The sequence below is a fragment of the Pinus tabuliformis genome, chromosome 8 (assembly GCF_031772625.1).
Source record: "Pinus tabuliformis cultivar Carrire ecotype Pingquan chromosome 8, CPIR1, whole genome shotgun sequence".
NCBI lineage: Eukaryota > Viridiplantae > Streptophyta > Pinopsida > Pinales > Pinaceae > Pinus > Pinus tabuliformis.
In genome coordinates this window covers 930,902,414-930,924,467 of record NC_142294.1, presented here as the reverse complement: position 1 = coordinate 930,924,467, position 22,054 = coordinate 930,902,414, and the positions used below count along the sequence as shown (strand labels likewise).

General features: G+C 33.7%; 1 protein-coding gene across 1 annotated transcript; it reads left to right on the top strand.

Annotated features, from left to right (window-relative positions):
* The first annotated feature begins 1,420 nt into the window (after window positions 1-1,420).
* Window positions 1,421-2,806, top strand: LOC149238572 (uncharacterized). The gene is made up of 2 exons (XM_089367002.1): window positions 1,421-1,694; window positions 1,833-2,806. Exons 1-2 carry the CDS (start codon window positions 1,512-1,514, stop codon window positions 2,343-2,345), a joined length of 696 nt encoding a protein of 231 aa, XP_089223128.1. The 5' UTR covers window positions 1,421-1,511; the 3' UTR covers window positions 2,346-2,806.
* The last annotated feature ends 19,248 nt before the right edge of the window (window positions 2,807-22,054 follow it).

The following is a 22,054-nucleotide window of genomic DNA, read 5'->3' as shown; positions in this document are numbered from 1 at the left end:
TGGTTGACAAAAGTGAACTATGATCTTTTATAAAACAACTTTAGTCTAATATGGACAACCACAGGCACTCATACTCAACCATTTGTTGACCATATTTCACTCTTCTAACTTAACCATAATAAACCATGGGTCAAACATAGTCAATAATGGTATTGATCCTCCCCACACACTTGGGCCTTAAGCTAACACAACCACTTTCATAAAGTGGGTGATCAACACATATTGTCATCATTTTCCACTTTTTATATGTTGATTGATACCATTAAAAAATAGAAAATAATAAGCTCAACCACTTTATTAATATAATTATGCTAATTATAAATCTAAATAAAATAGTTAATTTTTTAAAATATAATTATTTTTCCTAAATTTAACTTGTTCTAATTAAAACCTTCATTACAAACAAAAATAATATATATATATATATATATATATATATATATATATATATATAATCAGCTTCATATATAACTACGGCTACAATGTATCATGCATTTGATGGTTACTTTTGGTTTTTGAACGCATGGCATTTTACAACAAAACCTAGAGATTCGAAAGCACCCATAGGCAAATTATTGGAGTTGTCTATAATGCGACTTTTTGAGATTCCGGTGACGGAATCCGGCGGAAGAAATTGAGATGAAATTATGATTTGTTGCAATTAAAATGGTTTTTTAACTGCATATTCGGATTCAGCACCCTGAAAAACCCCTGGGACGCTTTCATTGTGCAGAAAGTAGTTATCAAACTTGGATTTCAATAAATTACTGCCGGATTTTCACCGGAAAAAATCGCCGGAAAAGCTTTCAAAAAGTCGCGTTAAAGACTACGGCCAAATTATTGGGCAGAGTAAAGACATGGATAATCTAGCTGAGTCGATAGCACCTAAATCGATGCAAACATACATGAATTTACAATCTTTGAATTGTCCGGATCCAAATCACTGTCGTTTGCAGGTATTATTCAGTTCAACAATAATCTTATGTAATGTGGGCGCACTAAAAACGTTTACTGTTTATGCAGACCTTGGCGTAATCTTACACGTCATGAAGCTGCCCATTGTTTGCGTGTTTCCGTTGGTTTCTTCCTTTCCACAATCAACGTGTTGACATTTCAAATTCCTACTTTCAACTAAACGCGCGTTGTGCGTTATCATATTCCAACTCCCCGTTGTACGCTCTTTGGAATATGTCCATTTGGCTTGCCTTGTCATTACTTTTTATATTTAATAAATCAAACATATCACCGCTACTTTGAACGGAAAGAATACCCTGAACTTCTGACGCGGGATATGTACGGTGTTCGAAGTTTCCATACGCAGGCTGAGAAGCCCAACCGAAGTTGCAGGTATTCCACTCGGCCCTTCTCTCTGCTCCTTTATCTTCTTCCTCCTCCTCACCCTCATCCATCGAGCGACAATTTGATCATATCAGGATTCAAGTGCCTTCTCTTCACATTAGCTGCTACCTCTGTAACCACCCATCCTCCGCTTCGTTAAAAGGAATTAATAAATGGCCCTTCCACTTCCACTTCCACGAGAGGAGAGCAGCAGAGTGGCGCTGGCCATCTATAAGCCAATCACAGGCTACGATATTCACGATGCGCTCCGCCATATCACTACACAACTCATCCCCGCCTTTCACAAGGCAGGCACCACCAAAGCGGCGGCTCTTAACAGCGTCAATGGCTCCTGGGTAAGCACGTTATACAGTCATAAGTGAAGCGTAGAAACATATAGCTATATATATATATATATATATATATATATATATATATATATTCTTGAAATTCATAAACTGAAAATATATTTCCATATCTGTGTGACATTACAGGTCGCAATTTTTTCTGTGTGGAAAACAACCGTATCAGAGAAAGATGATTCTAGAATTGCAGACGAATTGGGAAAGAATTGGGCGTCGTCAGTAATGAGAGTGGTGGAGTGGCGATGGTTCCACTTAAGCTGCGAGGAGCACCGAGATGTATCATTTGCAGAGCTGAGGTTTGGGGATATTGTGAGCCTCCGTAGAATAGGGTCGAGCAGAAAGAAACAGGAGGTGCTCGCCTACAGCTGCTTGGCCATAACGAAAGCATACTTTAAGGAGATGAAAGGGATTCGTTCCTACACATTTTACAGCTCTGTGGACGGCAAGCGGATTATGGGACTGGGCATATGGGACAACATTCACTCTGCATCCGCTATACTGAAAGAACCAAATGGAAGCCCCGCGGAGCCATACTGGTACAGCCTGGGAGCCAAGAAGCTGAAATACGAAGTGTGCCAAGTCGTCTTTGTGAGTACCTCACCGCAGCTGGAGAAAGTGATGCATATTAGTAGCACGTGTTAGAGAGGGTAAAAGGAAATTGGATAAAAGTGCCACCAAATTGACCCGCTTTCCACGATCCAGCGATCAAAACCCCACTCCAAAAACGCTCCCTCCTCACGGATTTTGCAGTGCCATGGGGATTTTGACTTTTTAGTCTCGCAATCAGCTTGTAGTCACAAAGACAAAACGTGAAGAAGAATTGCTCTGAAGAATTCAGCGAGGGTTGCTCGGAAAAGTGCGCGAAAGCGAGTTACAACAGCGAGGGTTGCTCGGAAAAATCCGCGAAACCGAGTTACAAGTCAAGTCCGTTGGAGGGAAGTGGACCCAACAACTTCGAATATATAGTTGATGGAGGATACTGTTGACAATGTGCAAAACTATTCACCGAAATTCCTAATTGTGGTTCGTTGCCCATTCTTGTCCGGTTTTGATTTAAATGTCGCTTTGTATCGTAAAGATGAATCATAGTCGTTGGTTTGAAATGTTTTTATTTGGATGTGGTTTTTATGGTGAAAATGAATCACAATGGTTGATTTGAAATGTTTTGATTTAAATATAATTTTATATGATGAAATTAAAAATTGATTTAAAATGTTTATTAGAAACATTTGGTCTTTGGGGTAGTTTAATTGGTTAATCTCAAAATTATGAAATTGTTGAAACTTAAAAAACCCAGGTTCAAAACATCTATCTAGGCTACCTATCTAGGCTATGGGGAAGATGACATATCATAACCCCAAAAATTTTATGGTAAACTCTCATATAAATAGTAAACTTTTTATTAGAAATAAATTACCTATCTAGACTATGGGTATGGGGAAGATGACATATCATAACCCCCAAAATCTTTATGGTAAACTCTCATATAAATAGTAAACTTTTTATTAGAAATAAATTTTACTTGTCTCAAATTTGCAATAAAAAAAATTAGTCTCAAAAATCTAAAATTTGATATGGAAATAAATAGTAAACATTTTATTTGAAATTAATTTTTTTGGGTAGCTTAAATTGTAAACTTTTTATTTAAAAAAACATTAAAAAATTGGGGTACACTTAAATTGTAAATTTTTTAATTATAATTTTTTTTTTGGGAATAAGTCATATTGAAGATTTTCCGTCGACCCGTTTAGAACCAACAAGTTTCATCACAAGTTTCATCTTCAGGACACCATGAAGAAACAGATATAGGAAGAAGGTTAAATAGAAAAAGTTTAATTATTTAATTAAATTTAATTAAAATAATATTAAACTTTTCCCTCTTCTCCCTTGGTCAAATATAGCCTTTTTTTTTCTAGCTGATAGGTTGACCTGTCTGGCTATTTAAGCTTCTTCCTAGATCTGTTTCTTCACTGTGTCCTGAAGATGAACCACACTTATTGGTTCGAAACACCAAAATCTTCAATGTGACTTATTTCGAAAAATATTTATAATTATGAAATGGATCACAGAAGCTTGAATTGGAATGTAAATTTTTTAATTTAAAAAAAGGGATAATTTAAAATAATGATAGATTCATAATAAATTTAATACAATAATTTAAAATAATGATATAGATATATAAAAATAATAATTTATTTATTTTAAAAATAATTTTTTCATGTAATAATATTTATATTTTGATGATGATTATTCAATTTAATTTATCTTATTATTAGACATAGTGATAAAAAATAAATTAAATTTTATCTTCTTTTTTTTATGTATTTTTTTAAATTTTAATAGTGAAATCTCTAGGTAGTCAAATAATCTCTATGTAAAGAAGTTCCCACAAACTAAATTTGAAATTTGAAATTTAGCTTGGACTTTACTATTACCAGCATTCATCTTAAGCACAGATCATCTAACATACATCAGTCTAGAAGGATCAAATTTCTTCATGTGCAAACATATTTTAGAGTGGAAAAAACAATGTGTAATTTTTCATTGTTTAAATTCTATTTTTGAATGCTATAGAGATTACATAAAGATTACCATGCCCAAATACCATGGGTTGTTGATTGTTAAAATAAAATATTTTAACGTTGTATATCCTAAATACAGAATGTGAATTATGAAGAAAATATTTTAATTATTGACGTATACTTAAAAATATGTCAATAACAAAAAGAAAAAATCATTTTAATGTGTGTTCAACAAAATATTTTATTTTTATATTAAGAGGTACATGTGTCAACTCTAAATTGAGGATGAACATACTTACACATCCCCTTCACACTGCACTATAGAATGAACCTCTAGGCTCAATTGCTAACTTATATGTATTTTCATATAACATAATATAGAAGAGATGTTGTGGTACCCTCTCTTAAATTGAAGAGTGGAAGTGGCTTTAGGTGCAATAAGTAAAAAAGAAAGAGAGGAAAATGAGATTGGGTTTTTTCTTGTAAGGTTTAGGTGTAATAAGAAAAAAAAAGGAAAATGACATTGGTTTTTTTTGTTTATAAGGTCATACATTTTCTATTAGATCTAAAAAAACGCACATAATTGTTTTTCACTGACTACCGGTATGCCACTTGGGAAACCACACCAGTAGCAAAGGTTCAAAAATTTTACATCATAAACTACAAAATCTATTAGTATATCACTTAAAATTAAAATAAAAACTAACTAAAATATATTGCTAGAGATAATTCTCCAGGAAATTCTTCTTCATTTAACTACAAGTGCAGATGCTACTGTTACCAAGACTCGTGAACAAGAATAACGCAACATTCCTAAGTGTGGAAACAAATAGTTTCAACTTCTGAACATCTGTCACATAATCATAACTCCTACAAAGTACATCAAATTCCAAGAGGAATGTGTACATTAAACACACTTGTACAAAAGTAAACTCATTAACAGTAAAGGGTGGCTTGTTAAAGTGCTTTAAATGATTTTGAATTTTATAATATGGATACACATGAAATACAATGGGTAAAAAATCTGTAATAAATAAGAGATTCAGACTAGTTGTGCTATAAAGAATCACACCACAAGGATAGTTACAATTTTTAAAAAATAAGCTAAATTTGAAAACACGATAATTAGTTAAATCTACAAAAAAAAAAGCCCTATATAAGGTTAATTGTGAGCCACAGAATTAACATGAATTGTGAGCTACAACTATATTTGCACATGAATGATAGTGATAATCAAATTTGGAACTGGAAGAGTTGCAACAATGTATATGTTCAAGAATTATAGCACCATGTAATTAACCATATTAAATGTTAGAGTTGTAGTACTTTGTAAGTAACAAAATTATATATCAAAGTCAATAATATGATCAACAAAAGAATTAATGGAAACAAAAGAATTACAGTGTAATGTTACCGATAGTACCTAGCTACGAAGGGGGGCCTACCTCCATAGATGAGGCAATAGTTAAATGAACATCAACACGATAGTCAATCAACACACCATCAATTTGAATCATAAATTAACATCAACGTATATTGCATAAATTAAATTACAGTTAAAAACTAGCTAAGTCTCTCTCTAGATTTGAATTCTAACTGATTATTCTATTTATCTCTTGTTATTCTACTTATAGAAATGTTTGAACTATATTAAGAATTTGATGGATAGCCATAAGAATCTAACTATTCCATCTAGTTAAACCAAATTCATCAAAATATTATTCTATTTATCTCTTGTTATTCTACTTATAAAAATGTTTGAACTAAATTAAGAGTTCGATGGATAGTCATACGAATCTGACTATTCCATCTAGTTAGAACAAATTCATCAAAAGATATAAAATTGGGCTAATTTCGACATGATTAGATATGTGACAAGTGATAGTTGATTGATGCTTTCCTTATGGAGCAACCAATTGCATTGCCACTTTCCTTCATCAGTAAATTGATTGGTTGACTGAGTTGGGTGATCTGTTAGTGACAATTATGTTGTTGAGATGATATGTTGTACCGGTTGTCCAAAGTTGTAGCTCCTTCCTAGACAATTAACTAACTAGGAGTTGCAGCAGTGGCTTTTAGTGTGATTTGTAACAACAACATTGAGGTGAGTTGAAGAAACTAGGAGTCGTAGCACGAGTACCAACACCTTGGAGTTGCAATATAAGTGTCAACACCTCAATGCTGTTATTGGAGCTAGTTTTGGAAGGAAGAAAACAAGAAAAAGAAATTTTGAACAATTTTGGTGCATACATGAGAAGCGGTGCAGAAACAATGCAAAAATGAAGTGAATAGATATGTTTCAAAAGGAGAAGCACACAAAATTAGCACAGATTAGAAAACTGCACAAAAACAAGCAACATGTAAAGCATAAAGGTGAGAATGGCTAAGTTTGACTACATTATCTTTCTTGGGTTGGATTTGGTCTAGTTTAGAAACTATAGCATGTTTACCTATGCTAATGTCCATGGTAATTATTTTCTTGGGTATTTTTCACGATATTCAAGTCTATGTATGTTTATATAAAAATAAAAAATCCAAAGGTATTCAAGTTGGTTGTTAGTTGATTAGTTATTGGGTGATTGGGATTTTGGATGATAATCTGAGTAATTCAGGTAATTGTTGTAATGTTGTGTGGTGTAATTATGTTGTGAGTCAGGGTGAAACAATGGTCATGTTCTGTATATATTTCACTGAGCACATCCTTGGTTATTAATGGAAGACGGTGGAATACTATTTGTCCCATCATATCACTACAGAACTCATCCCCGCCTTTCACAAGGTAGGCAGCACCAAAGAGATAACCCTTAACACCGTTAATGGCTCCTGGGTAAGTATGTTATACAGTCATAACTGAAGTATAGGAACATATATTATTGAAGTTCATACACTGAAAATATATTCCATATCTATATGATATTATAGGTCACAATTTTTTATATCTCGAGAGAAAGAGGATTCTATAATTGCAGATGAATTAGGAAAGAATTGGGCATCATCAGTAGTGAGAGTGGTGGAGTGGCGATGGTTACACTTAAGCTATGAGGAGCACCGAGATGTAGATTCATTTGTAGAGTTGAGATTTAGAGACATTGTGAATATCCATAAAATAGGGTCAAGTAGAAAGAAATAGGAGGTGCTCGACTACAACTGCCTTGCCATTCTGAAAGAATATTTTAAGTAGATGAAAGGGATTCGTTCCTACACATTTTAAAACTCTCTTAATGGAAATCATATTATGGGACTGGGAATATGGGACAACATTGAGTGTGCATCCGGCTAGCTGCAAGAATCAAATGGGATCCCCATAGAGCCCTACTGGTACATCTTAGGAGCCAAGAAGCTCAAATACGGAGTGTTCCAAGTCATATTTGTGAGTAGAGCACCATATATATGCTGGTATTTCCAAGTTATTAATCATCCACAAGCAAGAAAAGTTACATAAAATTGAATCACACAAAGAACACAATAAAATTTACGTGGTAAAACCCTGACAATGTGTTAAGGAAACCTCCACGAGGCAAGGGATTGGAAACCTTATTGATCAAAGATGATTCTCCATGGTTACAAGCCTCTCAGGAAATCCCAATTAATATGTGTTACTTCGTTACGTAACTCCTTCTTGTTATACAACTAACTAATCAGTAAAAAACTAAATTTACCCATAATTACATTATTTACATAATTGTTGTCATTCTTTCAACAATCTCCACCTTGACAACAATTTTCCTAATCCCTTGCCCATGTACATACATCATCTCTTCTACAAGACAAGAGAAGCCAAACACCATCGCAACTTCTCTACTAAAACTGGCTTCGTGAATATGTCTGCATGATTCTCCTGTGTGTGGACCTTCGTGAGAGTTACTTTGTCACCATTGATCACATGTCTCACAAAATGATACATTACATCAATGTATTTTGTCTTGTAGTGATAAGATGGATTTGTAGCCAAATGAATAGCACTCAGACTATCACAGAACACATTCACTTTCTCCTGATTCATTCCAATCTCATCAAGTAGACCTTTTAACCAAATTGCTTCTTTACTGGCATTTGAAGTAGCTATATATTCTTCTTCCGTAATGGACAAAGAAATTGTTTCTTGAAGCTTTGACATCCAGCTAATTGCTCCACCTACAAGAGTAAAGGAATAACCTGTAGTAGATATCCTTTTGTCTGAATCACTTGCATAATCAGAATCCACATATACGCAAAATGATCCTTCACTACCATTAAAGATGATGCAATGATCACTTTGCCTCTCAAATACTGAAGCACCCATTTCACTGCTCGCCAATGTTCTTCTCCTGGATTTGCCATGAACATGTTAACAACTCCAACTACATGTGAAATGTCAGGCCTTGTAGATACCATCACATACATTAAGTTTCTTACCACATTTTCATATGGTACATGAGACATATACTTCTTATCTTCATCATTTTTAGGACTCAAAACCAAAGAAAGCTTAAAATGGGAAGCTAATGGAGCATTAATAGGTTTCACATTGTTCATTCTGAACTTTTCAAGCACTCTTTCGACATACTTCTGTTGTGATAAGCAAAGATTTCCATTTTTTGTATCTCTATGTATCTCCATGCCCAAGATATGTTTTTCCGCTCCAAGACCCTTCATATCAAACGTCCTAGAGAGATGAGCCTTTAACTTGTTGATCTCTTCCATGATTTTGCTCGAAATAAGCATATCGTCAACATACAAGACCAAGATAATGAATATTCCATTGAAACTATTGAAGTATACATAATGATCAGACTCACTTCTAGTAAAGTTCTAGCTCACCATGAAGGAGTCAAACATCTTGTACCACTGCCTGGGAGACTGCCTTAGGCCATACAATGATTTTCTGAGCTTGCCAACTAATCTTTTGTTGCGACCTTGTACAAAACCTTCTGGTTATGCCATATAAGTATCTTCATCCAAATCACCATGAAGAAAATTTGTTTTAACATCTAACTATTCTAACTCAAGGTCAAGTAATGCAGTTAGTGCTAGCACAATACAAATATAAACAATTTTTATGAGTGGTGCAAAAATCTCATGAAAAATAAATACCTTCAACCTGCGAATACCCTTTTGCTACTAGCCTTACCTTATACCTCTCGATACTTCCATCAATATTTCGCTTCAATTTAAATATCCATTTGCATCCGACAACACTTCTACCTTTAGGAAGTTCTACAAGATCCAAGGTTTTGTTCTTGGCTAAGGAATCCATTTCTTCGTCCATAGCGCTTTTCCACTTTTCGCTATCTGCATCATCCACTACTTCCTGATAATAAGAAGGTTCCCCATCTTCAGTGATCAATGAAATAGATGAAGTAGAATCTTCATAACTTTTGGGTGTTTTTCTTTCCCTTGTAGACCTTCTTGGAGTGATTGTTTGTTAAACTGGTTCTGTAACTTCAACAATTTCCTTTGCATCTTCTTCACCTTTTTCTTCAAAAGTCTCTCCTTCCTTTCAACTTTTTGAAAAAAGGTTTAGCTCCAACTGAATTTGTTGATTCAACAATACCTATTCTTGTTCAAATTTTTTAACATTTGATTTTAGAAGAGAAGATTCATCAAATGTTACATCTCTACTAATGATTATCTTCCACAAAGAAGGATCCCATAACCTATATCGTTTCACCACATAGTCATACCCAACAAAGACATATCATTTTTCTTTTGGGTCTAACTTTGAATACTGATTCTTTGGAATAAGAGCATAGGAATCACAAAAAAAATCATTAAATGTGAATAATCACAAGATTGACCCGACCAAACTTTTTCAGGAATTTTACAATTAATGGCAACTGAAGGTGAGCTGTTAACTAAATAACAAGCAGTAGATATTTCTTCTGCCCATAACTCATTTTCCAGGTTAGAATTATTGATCATGCTTTTGGCTCTTTCCATAAGAGTCTGATTCATACGTTGAACAATGCCATTTTGTTGAGTATAAATAACATCTTTATGTCTAACAATCCCTTCATCCTTACAGTATTGTTAAAATTATAGGGATGTAAATTCACTGTCGTTGTCAGTTCTTAAACATTTAATTGATTTTCTTGTTTTCTTCTCCACCATAGCTTTAATTTGTTTAAAAACATTAAATACATCGTTTTTTCTTTTCAACATCTAGACCTAGACTTTCTGGAGAAATCATCAATAAATGTTAAGAAGTATAATGCACCTCCATAAGATATAGTAGGAGATGGTCCCCAAAGATCAGAATGAAGATAGTCCAAAATTTATTTACTATTATGACTTCTAGTTTTAAATTTTTGTTTACATTGTTTTCCATACACATAATGTTTACACAAATCCAACTTGAAGGATTTCAAATCAGGAAGCAACTTGTGATTCATCAGTACCTGAAGACCCTTCTCGCTCATGTGACCCAGCTGTTGATGCCATAGGTGAGTACCTTCTTCTACCTTCTCAGAGACAGTCGTTGCCTCACTGACTTGAGTACTTCCTTTGATTATGTAAATATTTTCAATATTTTCTACCATCGGTCAAAACAAAGTCTAACGTTGCCACTGGAGAGAGGGAATAGAGCATGATTTTCAGAGTCTATTCGAGCCATTTTTTTAAGGCTTGACGTTGAGGCTGCCATCACTGGAAGGGGAGAGCTCTATCTATTTGACGTCCAAGGCACAAAAAAGGCCTCCAAGAGGGAGAAATCCACAACGTAGAAGTGTTTTTTTTTGTGGCAGCAATTCAAATCCAGTCACTAGGTAATTTTTTGTATTTTCAGAATTTAGAAAATTTTGTTGGGTTTTTTAGAAAACTGGTGAATGTTGTTGAATGAAGGTTTTTGAGTAAGGTTTAATTGATTGAAGGAAAGAAAATCTATTTATTTATTTTTTATTCTGAAAAGAAACTGAATTTTGAAATTCTTGAAAGTGAAATGGAGTAGGGGAAGGGAAACCATTTTTTTTTAGAAACCCTAGTTGAAGGAAGGAAACCCTACTAGGAGGTTTTGTAGAAAGAAATGGAAAAAATGATGAATGCTAAATTTTAGGTCGAGAAGTTCAGTGACAAGAACAATTTTGCATTATGGAAATTGAAAGTTAGGGATTTGTTGGTGCAACAAGGGTTGCATAAAGCTTTAGACAGGGTTAAAAAGAAACCCATTGGCATGACAAATTTGGATTGGGAGGACTTGGATGTCTGAACTCCCAATTATATCAGGTTGTGCTTGGGAAATGAAGTTCTCTTCAACATTGTTGAAGAAACCTCGACATCAGGTTTATGGGGAAAACTGGAAACATTGTATATGACCAAATCTTTAACCAATAGAATTTATATGAAAAGTGAGTTGTATAGTCTTCAGATGAATGAGGGCACAAAAATTGCAGAACATTTAAATGTTTTTAATACACTTCTTTTCTAATTGTCAGATATGGAAGTTAAATTTCAGGAAGAAGACATAGCTATCACCCTGTTGTTTTCTCTGCCCGAGTCATGGGACCACTTTGTAACTTCTATCAATTTGAGCAAACCTGAATCATTGGAATTTGATACAGTTGTGGGAGCCTTTTTATCTAAATAAGTATGGAGGAAGTCCAACATTGAAACCTCCGCACCATAAGCCATGATAGCTAGAGGTTGGTTAAAGGAAAGAGGGAAGAAAGAAAGGAATTCTTCTAGATCAAAATCAAGGGGAAAAAAGTGTAAAGCCAAATGCTGGTACTGCAACAAAATTGGACAGCTCAAGAAAGTCTGTTGGAAATGAAAGGAGCCTGAAAAGCAAAAGAAAGAGGCAAATCAAGTTGATTCAGGTATGATTGATGAATTTTTATTTGTTGAATTAGGTATGATAGATGAAGCTTTACCTGTTTTTAATGTCTCTCAGAATTATGAAAATTGGTTGCTAGATTCTAGTGCTTCTCATCACATGAGTCCGCACATAAATTGGTTTACTTCATATGAAGTTGTGAATGGTAGTTTTTTGTTTACGAGTAATAATGTATCTTGTCAGACTGTTGGGATGGGAAATATCAAAATTAAAATGTATGATGATATAGTTAGAATATTAATTGATGTTAGACATGTACCTGAATTGAGAAATCTTTTTATTTCTTTGGGAGTGTTGGACCCAGAAGGTTACAACTTTACAGGTTAGAATGGAGTGTTGAAAGTTTTGAAAGGCACCCTGTTTGTTATGAAGGCAGAAAATATTGGAAATCTTTAGAGACTCAAAGGAAGTACTCAGGTCAGTGAGGCAGCGACTGTATTTGAGAAGGCAGGAGAAGGTACTCGCCTATGGCATTAATGGTTGGGTCACATTTGACCTTTGCGGTTGTCTCTTGACTCAGCGGCTAAGGCAATGTGCTCGACGGCTTCAACTCTTTTCTTTCCAGCGCCAACGAGCTCTATTTTTTCTCAGGAGCACGGTTAACTTCCTTTTTGGCGTCAACGACAGGCTCAGATCACTTGTTTAAGTGGATTTATCAAGAGGCAATGTTGATGGCTCTTCAATTAAATGGTGAACGCAGACGCGGGCTCTTCACTTAGGATGTGCTCCTTTTCACATACCAAGCAGATGGTGCAAGATAAATGCAACATTCCTTTTTTTACAATGGAAACGCATCTTCTTGTGTACTCACGCAACAAATGGCGAACATAGTTTTGTATTGGTAGCTCAATGAAAAAGAAACAAACAACATGGGATTCCCCCTCTGTGACATTGTTCAAGCGACTCCAAATTCATCGACTGACATATATGATGGAAATCAAGGAGATAACGATTCTGGTCACATTTTATCAACCTCTCACTACTCTGATACCACTTGTTGGTATTTCAGAGTTATTAATCATTCACAAGCAATAAAATTACATAAAACTGAATCACACATAAGAACACAACAAAATTTACGTGGTAAAAACCTGACAATGTGTTAAAGAAACCTCGACGGAGAAACTTATTGATCAAAAATGATTCTCCATAGTTACAAGACTCTCGGGCAATCCCAATTAATATGGGCTACTTCGTTACATAACTCCTTGTTATACCACTGATTGACTAGTAAAAAACTAAATTTATCCATTATTACATTATTTACATAATTATTGTTATTTTTTCAACAAGCTTGAAAAAATGATGCAAATTAATAGCACGTGGGAAAGAGAGAAACAGAAGAAATTGATAAAGTTCCACAAAATCAACCCTCTTTCCACAATCTAGTGATCAAACCCCCACCCGGAAGACTTTCTGTGGGTATTTTGACTTTTTAGTCTCCGAATCAGCTTATAGTCGCAAAGACTTAAAATGTTAAGAAGAATTGCACTAACGAATTTAGCGAGGGTGAATGGAATCCGCGAGTTCAAATTTGTATGTGGTGGGGGACAGGTTGTGTTGACCATAATCATCGTGGTTCGTTGCCCACACTTGTCTGGTTTCTTTTAAACAATGATTTAAATGTCGCCTTGTATATGAGATAATAGAAACATTATTAGCTATAATTATGAAAAACAATGACAATTAATTTAAATTATCTTAGTTTTTTTTCTATTTTTAATGATTACCCAATGTGCTCTACAACTCAATATAAGATATATGTGAAATGTAAATAATTTTTAAATTCAATTTTTTTTAATTGTAATTTTGTTTTTATTAATAAAATTACTAACATTTTTTAGATAAAAGAAAATTATAATATATAAATAACATTAAAATATATAGTATATAATGAATTAACATCTATTTTATAATAAAAATTATAATAATGATTTATTAATCATATTTAAATTTAACTAATAAGCATATAAAGAATTAATATTTACAATATAACATGATTCTTATGCATGAATATTAACCTTGGTTTTACCATGAATATTATTAACTTCTAAAAAGGATTTCTTATAATACCATGTGCCAATTCCATGGCTTGTCAATACTATATACCCAAAAACTTCCATGGCTTGTCAATACCATATATGAAAATGATAATTCGTAGTACTCACAATAAACATGCAATATAACAAGATTCATAAACATACAATATAACAATTCATAACGATGGATATTCGGCCCCATTTTACCATGATATTCTTAATTTGTAAATAAGATTTGTTGGCCAATAACATGGTTTATCAATACCACTTGGCCAATAAACATAACTAATTTCAAAGTCAATTTTTTTATAAATTTTTTTATTTTAATTTTATTTTAAAACATTTTTTAAATTTAATCTAAAAGAAAAAAGCTATTAGAGAGATATTGTAGTGGTATAAATGCTTGTAAATATTTACATGTGGGTTCAATTAAAAAATAATAAAAGGTTAAGTAATTACCTAGAGAGGCACTCTTCAACCTAGTATGTAGAGATGTTGTAATACCCTATAAACATTTTGAATTGGTTAAACTAAAATTAAAATAAAATTAAAATAAAAAATAAAATTAATAATTATAATTATAATTAATAATAAAACTAACTTAGATCCATCTAAGCCCCAAGGCTTAGCTTAGTTGGTCAAAATCAGTGCCTCGCCATCGGGAGGTCATAGGGTCCATTCTCCCCGAAGCCCTTGGGGTCAGGTCTTGTAGTAGGCTGAGGGGCGTCAGCCCAGATTTTTCTGTGGACGTAGCGCCACTCGTTGACCAGGGTGTCCGTGAACCACTCTCTCAAAAAAAACTTTGGATCTACTAACCTGAGAGAGATCAAATCTCCTTTCACTCTAAAAGATTTCCTTTCTTATTTAAATATACTAACAAACATCTATATCACATCTCACAAGTTGCATTAGTATACCATAAATATTTGTATATTTATGTCTAGATACATATGGATGAATTGGATATTGTTTAAAGAAAATGACTTCAACTTAACTCTTCATATTAAATAATTTTATATGAATCTTTATAGAAATGTATATCACATCTCACAACTTACATTAATATATAATAAATCTTTGTATTTTTATGTCGAGATACATATGGATGAATTAGATATTATTTAAAGAAAATGAATTCAACTTAATTATTCATATTAAATAATTTTATATGAATCTTTGTTGAGATGTTTATACCAATATAGATCTATCTTAACTCCAAATCTACAAAGTGTCGAGAGAGATCAAATCCTTTGAGATACATAAATGAATGTTTGTTGAGATGTTTATACCAGTTTAGATCTATCTTAACTCCAAATCTACAAAATGTCAAAAGAGATCAAATCCTTTGAGATACAAACCTCTTTTAGAGCGAAAGGAGATTTGATCCCTCTCCCGACTTGGTAGATCCGAAGTTAAGATGGATCTAAACTAGTTTAAAATAAATATAAAACGGTGAGATAACTATACTAAAATATTTTTTTTATAAAAAACTATAAATTGTAAAATTTTTTAGTGAGCTTAAATTGTAAACCTTTTATTTGAAATAAAATTTGGATGATTTAAAATAATGATAGATTCATATAAATGTATAATTTAAAATAACGATATAGATATATTAAAATAATATTTTTTTTTAAAATATATTTTTACATAATACTATTTTTATTTTGACAATTATTATTCATTTTAATTTATCTTATTGTTAAATATAGTGATAGTGTTTATTTATCTTATTTTAATTCACTTTTCTAATAGTCAAATATCTACTTAGTCAAATAATTTTTAAGTAAAGGAGTTCCTACCAACTAAAAGTATAAATTTAAAATCTAACTTGGTCATGACTTTATTATTATTATTAACTTATATATATTTTTAACAAACAAAATATAGGAGAGATGTCACTTGGTAAACGAAACAAATAGAAAAATTTCAATATTTTTCCATCATAAATCACAAAAGCTATTAGTGTATCACTTAAAATAAAAATCTAATTGAAATATATTGCTAGAGACAATTCTCGACGAATTTCTTCTTCATTTGACTCCAAGTACAAATGATACCCTTGCAAAGACTCATGAACCAACATAACAAAACATTCATGAGAGTGGCAAGAAATAGTTTAAACTTCTGAGCATCTATCACACAATCATAACTGATATAGATTACATCAAATTCCAAGAGGAATGCGTCGAGGTCTTCCTTGGATAGAGCGTGAAAGTTTGGCAGAGCTTAGTGAGGAATGTTCCTCATTTTGGTTTCCTCATCTGACTCTAGGATAGGGAATCTGAAGGTAATTTCCTCTTCATTAACTTTGTGGGCCATCTCTTCTTGGGACTTGTTGTCTTCTTCTAAAGGTGCTTTACGAGAGTTAGGAAAAATAAATTCTTTGGAGTGGAACTGTTTACCGAGTAGATATTTAAGAATCAAAGTTCTCATTGGTGTAAAGGATGAAGCTTGTACAACTTTAGACTCATGGCCAACGATTTCAGGGTTCTTCTTGGAAATAAAACTTGATGTGAGAGTCAAGTAGTTCGATTGACTATGCTCTTTCTCCTATTGGGACTGACCTACATTTTTATTTTTATGGGGCTTTTTTTGTAAATCTATCTACTAATCTCTAACTCTGGGCATGAAAAATTAGAGTGACATTATATCTAAAGTAATTTTTTGTAGAAAGAAATTGATTGCCTAAACTGCTAAAAATAAATTATCTCAACCAAAGAAAGTAACAATCATAATAAAAAATAAGGTAATAAAGTAGTGATTGTACTATTGATAGTTCCCAGTAATGGTGCCAAAAATGATAGGAATTTTAATTACCTTTTTTAATTACTCAACATATGTCATATGGATTTTTGGGGGTGTTAATATGAGAGAAGAGGGAGAAGAGGAAAAACATGGAGTTGGGACACTATGTTTTTATTCTTAGAGGAGATTGAGAGAAGTGTTGGGAATTTGGTGATTTGAGCACTCAATTTGGACACGTTATGAGTAGTGGTTCTAGGGTTTGTCTCAGAGAGCTAGGGAATCTTTTGAGGTTCCCTAAGGCAACGAAGTTGGATAGGATATTCCTAGTTGGTTGGGTGGAAAATTAAGTCGAGCGGGATTCGAAGGTTATGGGAAGGAAATTAGCTTCAAGGCACTTACCTCACAAGCTCCTAGGTACTCTTCTTATGGTTGTAGTTATCTAAGTTAATTTATGAATATTGTATATTCCCACAAAAAATAGATATTTTATTTTAGATAGAATAGTGTTGAATGACAAATTATTATTTTATTTATTTTAGATAAAAAAAACTTAGTTATAGAGACCAAAATGTTGAGGTGATAGTTAGAGGCCTCACATGATCTTCATAGTTAACATGATTAACTATAATTAATTGTGGTCAACCATAGTCAACAAAGGCATCATGGTCAACCATAGTTGATTATAGTCATCTATCTAGGAAAACATTAATAAACTTAGTCAACCATGTACACCATAATCAACCATGGTCAAACAAACTCACCCATGATAAACCATGGTCAAACATGGTTAAACATTGTCAACAAGTTCAACCATGGCCAATGTTCTTCAACAATGGTTAAACAAGCTCAACCATGGTCAACCATGTTTATCCATGAGGATCGGTAATCAACCATAGTCACCCATTGAGAATATGGTCAACCTTTCTCAACCATGGTCAACATGGTCAAACCATGGACGACTATGATCAACATGGACTATCATGGTCAACTATGGCCATGCAAGGTCAAACAACATTAAATGAAGGTCAACTATTATTTACATGGTTAACCATGGTCAACGATAGTCATTTATAGGTAAACACTTACAACCCAAATCAACCATATGTTGACCATAGTTATCTATAGTTAAATGTTGATAACCCTGATCAACCATATGTTGACCACAATCATCTATAATTAAATGATAATAACCCCAATAAACCATATGTCGACAATAGTCAAGCATGGACAAACATGCTCAACCATGGTTAAACACACTCAACTATGGTCAACCATGTTCATCCATGGTTAACCATGATCAAACATATTCACCCATGGACAACATTGCCAACCACTATTGACCATGTCCAACCATGGTCAACCATGCTCAACATGGTCAAACCATGGACAAATGTGGTCAAAATGGACTACCATGGTCACCTATGGTTAACCAAGGTCAAACATCATTAAACCAAGGCCCACAATGGTCATACATCATAAAAAAATTTCAACCTTGGTCAACAATAGTCAACTAATTCAATCATAGTCAACCATAGTTAAACAATTACGGTTATGGTCAACCATAACTTTCCATATTTAACCATAGTCAAACAAGGTGAACCATGGGTATGATGGTGAAAGCATTGTCAACCATCTTCAACATGTTTAACCATGACCAATATGTCTAGTCATAGTCAACCATGGTCAACATTGCCAACTATACTTAATTATGAACAACTATGGTGAACCATGCTCAAGCACAATCAACCATGGTCAACAATAGTCAATTATAATCTTAAATAAACAACTTTAGTCTAATGTGGACAACCATGGTCACTTATAGTCAACCATTTGTTGACCATAATCCACCCTTTTCAACCATAACTTAACCATAATAAACCAAGGTCAAACATAGTCAATGATGATATACTAGTGTTCCCAAATCACATGGGCCATAAGCTAACACAACCACATTAATACAATGAGTGATATATATCTCTTAGTAATTGGAAAACCATGTCTAAATATATCAGTCACTTTATTGATATCATGATTTCTCTAATTATTAATCTAAATAAAACACTTAAAACTTTAAAATATAATCATTTTCTTTTCTATTTTTTGTTTAAATTAAATTTTTCATAATGTATATATAAATTAAATATTTTTACAATAAAATATCAAAATGTATTTAAAATCTGCTTCAATATAACTCCTCTTGAATTCGATGTTTGAAAGAATTTCATTTTACAACTCCAAAACCTAGGGATTCGAAAGCACGCATACACATGTTTTCTTAGGCAGAGTAAACTCATGTTTAATCTAGTTGAACAGATAACACCTATATCGATGCAAACATACATGAATTTATAATCTTTGAACCATCTAGATTAAAATCATTGTTGTTTGTAGGTCTGATTCAATTGGACAATAATCTTATGAACTGTTTCAGACTAACATCATTCTGTCTTCGTTCTGGTGTGGGCCCACACAAAACTTTTACACTTTATAGAGACCTTGGTGTAATCTTACACGTCATTAGGTTCATCTTATACCTCATCTAGCCAACTCATCATGCACCACACTCTGCCCACCCGTCATGTACAGTACACTCCTAACTCAATGGCAATAGTCCACAAAGGAAGGGACTCACTGCTTTCAGTGCTCTGCAACAATCCTTGTTTATTTAATGTATTTATTAACATTGATAAAACTATATTGCTATTTTTTTAATCAAAAATTTAAATCAGGGGATCTCATATTTGCGCTTAGATTTCTTATAGGAATGTTTTAGCTTTCAGATGGCCTCCTCCAATGATCTAGGCTCATAGAACTCAATCTTGTCTTTTAGTTCAATCGGTAATTCACTAATTAATCTTTGAATCTTGGCCTTCTCCTCCTTTAGGTAAGGCACATACCTCAACAGCTCAAAGAACCTGCTAGTGTACTCATCTATCATAGAACCTATCTTTATCTCATAGAATTATTTTTCCTTGTCATTAAAGTATCTCTCTGATAAATACTTCTTCTTGAATAGCCTCTCAAACTCACTCCAATTATATCCCTCCTAATGAACACCTCTAACATTCTTCACATCTCCCACCAAATATCTACTTTACCTTTGAGACTGAATGTAGCTATTTTGGATTTCATGTTCTCTGAATAATCATCCAACCTAAAGAACTTCCTCATGCCAAGAAACCATGCCTCTACATCTTGTAATTTGTTCATCTCTCTATCACATGTAGGTATTTTTTTCTTTCTTAAACTCATTTGGAAATTATCCCCTATCACTCCTCCTGTAAGGATGATAACAATGACAATCATGGTGCCTATCTTAACCAGAACTAGAATAGTACCTGTGTCCATCACCTCGCCTATCTGGAGTGTTTAAAAACCTGCCATCTCTCACAGTGTCATCTTTATCTGACCTGTGACCACCATGAGACCTACTACCATATGCCCCATTAGTTATGTCCTCCTATTCATGGCTGATCTGAAGGGTTCCCTGCCACTACAATTCTAACAAACTTTGAAGTATCACTGCATTTACCTCTGCTTATTTCTCTTATGCTTATATGATTATGTCATTGTCTACCCCACAACTCCTTATTTCTACCTTTAATATTCTCAATGTATCTGCCAAATCAAAAGAATTCCGAACACAACGTTGCTCATCTAATCCATAGGGAGAGTCTTAGGAACTATAGTACCATCTTGCTAGGCATCTTTGATATTCTTCCTGCAAGGTATATCATATCAACTAAACCAAATCAGAATAAACCAATGTACCTTAGCATAATTCGAGGAGGATACCTCGTATGCAAGATCAACAAATAAGCATAATACATGTATAACATAATCATGACATCATATAGAAATATAACACATAAGCATATAAGCATATAACCATCATTCTAGCTAGAGTCCAGTCATCAATGCATGACCATGTCAACAACACAGACCATGACCTCATGCATGACAACAACCACCACATCCCTATACACTTCGCCACATGGGAATACTAACGTGCATAAATGATGCATAATCAACCATACACTCTTGACGAAACACTTCACAACAATGCCATCAACTTCCCATGGTGACATCACTACAACCATGACCCATACCATACAAATGGAACAAACACATGGTCTTACAACATAAGAAACACATATGCAACTGACATGAATTCATGACCAACACATAGCCCATCTAGTATGATAGGTGAACCATGCTTTAATACCACTCTATAACACTCACCTCCCACATCTAACCAAGTAACCGACCAACCGGGGTAAACATGTCACAAGAAGTTACTATGATATGATTCGACCTCCTAAGTCACCTTAAGGAAGTGGAACTGACAAAAACACACCATACAGACCTTCCACATCAACAACAAGACTCTCAAGAACTATCCCAACCACTCAAGCAACCATCCCCTCAGACAAACTAATTTTTTAGACCATTACACACGTGGACGCTCCCTTGATATGGGCATGCATGCATCTAGAGGGCTCTGGACACTCCCACAACATGGTATGCTAGTGTCCAATGGCTTTTTTTCCTAATGTTGTGCTTACATCCCCATTATTTGAGCCACGTTTCAAGCCCAGAGCCCAGGTCACTGCCAAGAACTAAATGAAACCTTCAGAACAGAAAAATAACAATGGAATGATGATACAAATGCAATTACTTAAACAAGAGCTTTTCTGGACCCCTACTATCCATGACAAGCATTTCATCAAACATATCACAAATATGTAATCTATAGGTGTAAACAACAGACCTAAGCATAGGGGTCTCATACTCATCTGAGAATTGCTAAGAAGCATTTTTTCCTCAACACATTAGTTGTAGTTTAATCCATTAGGTCATAGATACATTGTTCATTCATTTACAAGTCAAAATGTGATGAGAGACATACATAGACAATGTCACAATACATGTCCATAACCAGCATAATAGAAAACATAAATACCAAGGAAACAACGGCCATATAATCCACATATAAACTAGTATAATACTCATGGAATAACAAGGAGAAATAACCTCATATTAATTATGCAAATGCCAACCAGTTTTGGGACTTCCACAAACCACCTAACCATAGACATGGCTAAGCCAAAAATCTCTTTAGCCAGTCACCTCCGTGCCATATTCTAAGCATAAATGTGGGATCTCATAAAACATACCAATCCAAAACCATCAAGGGCTCCAAAGGCAAACCACCTCAACCCATCAAATAGTGAT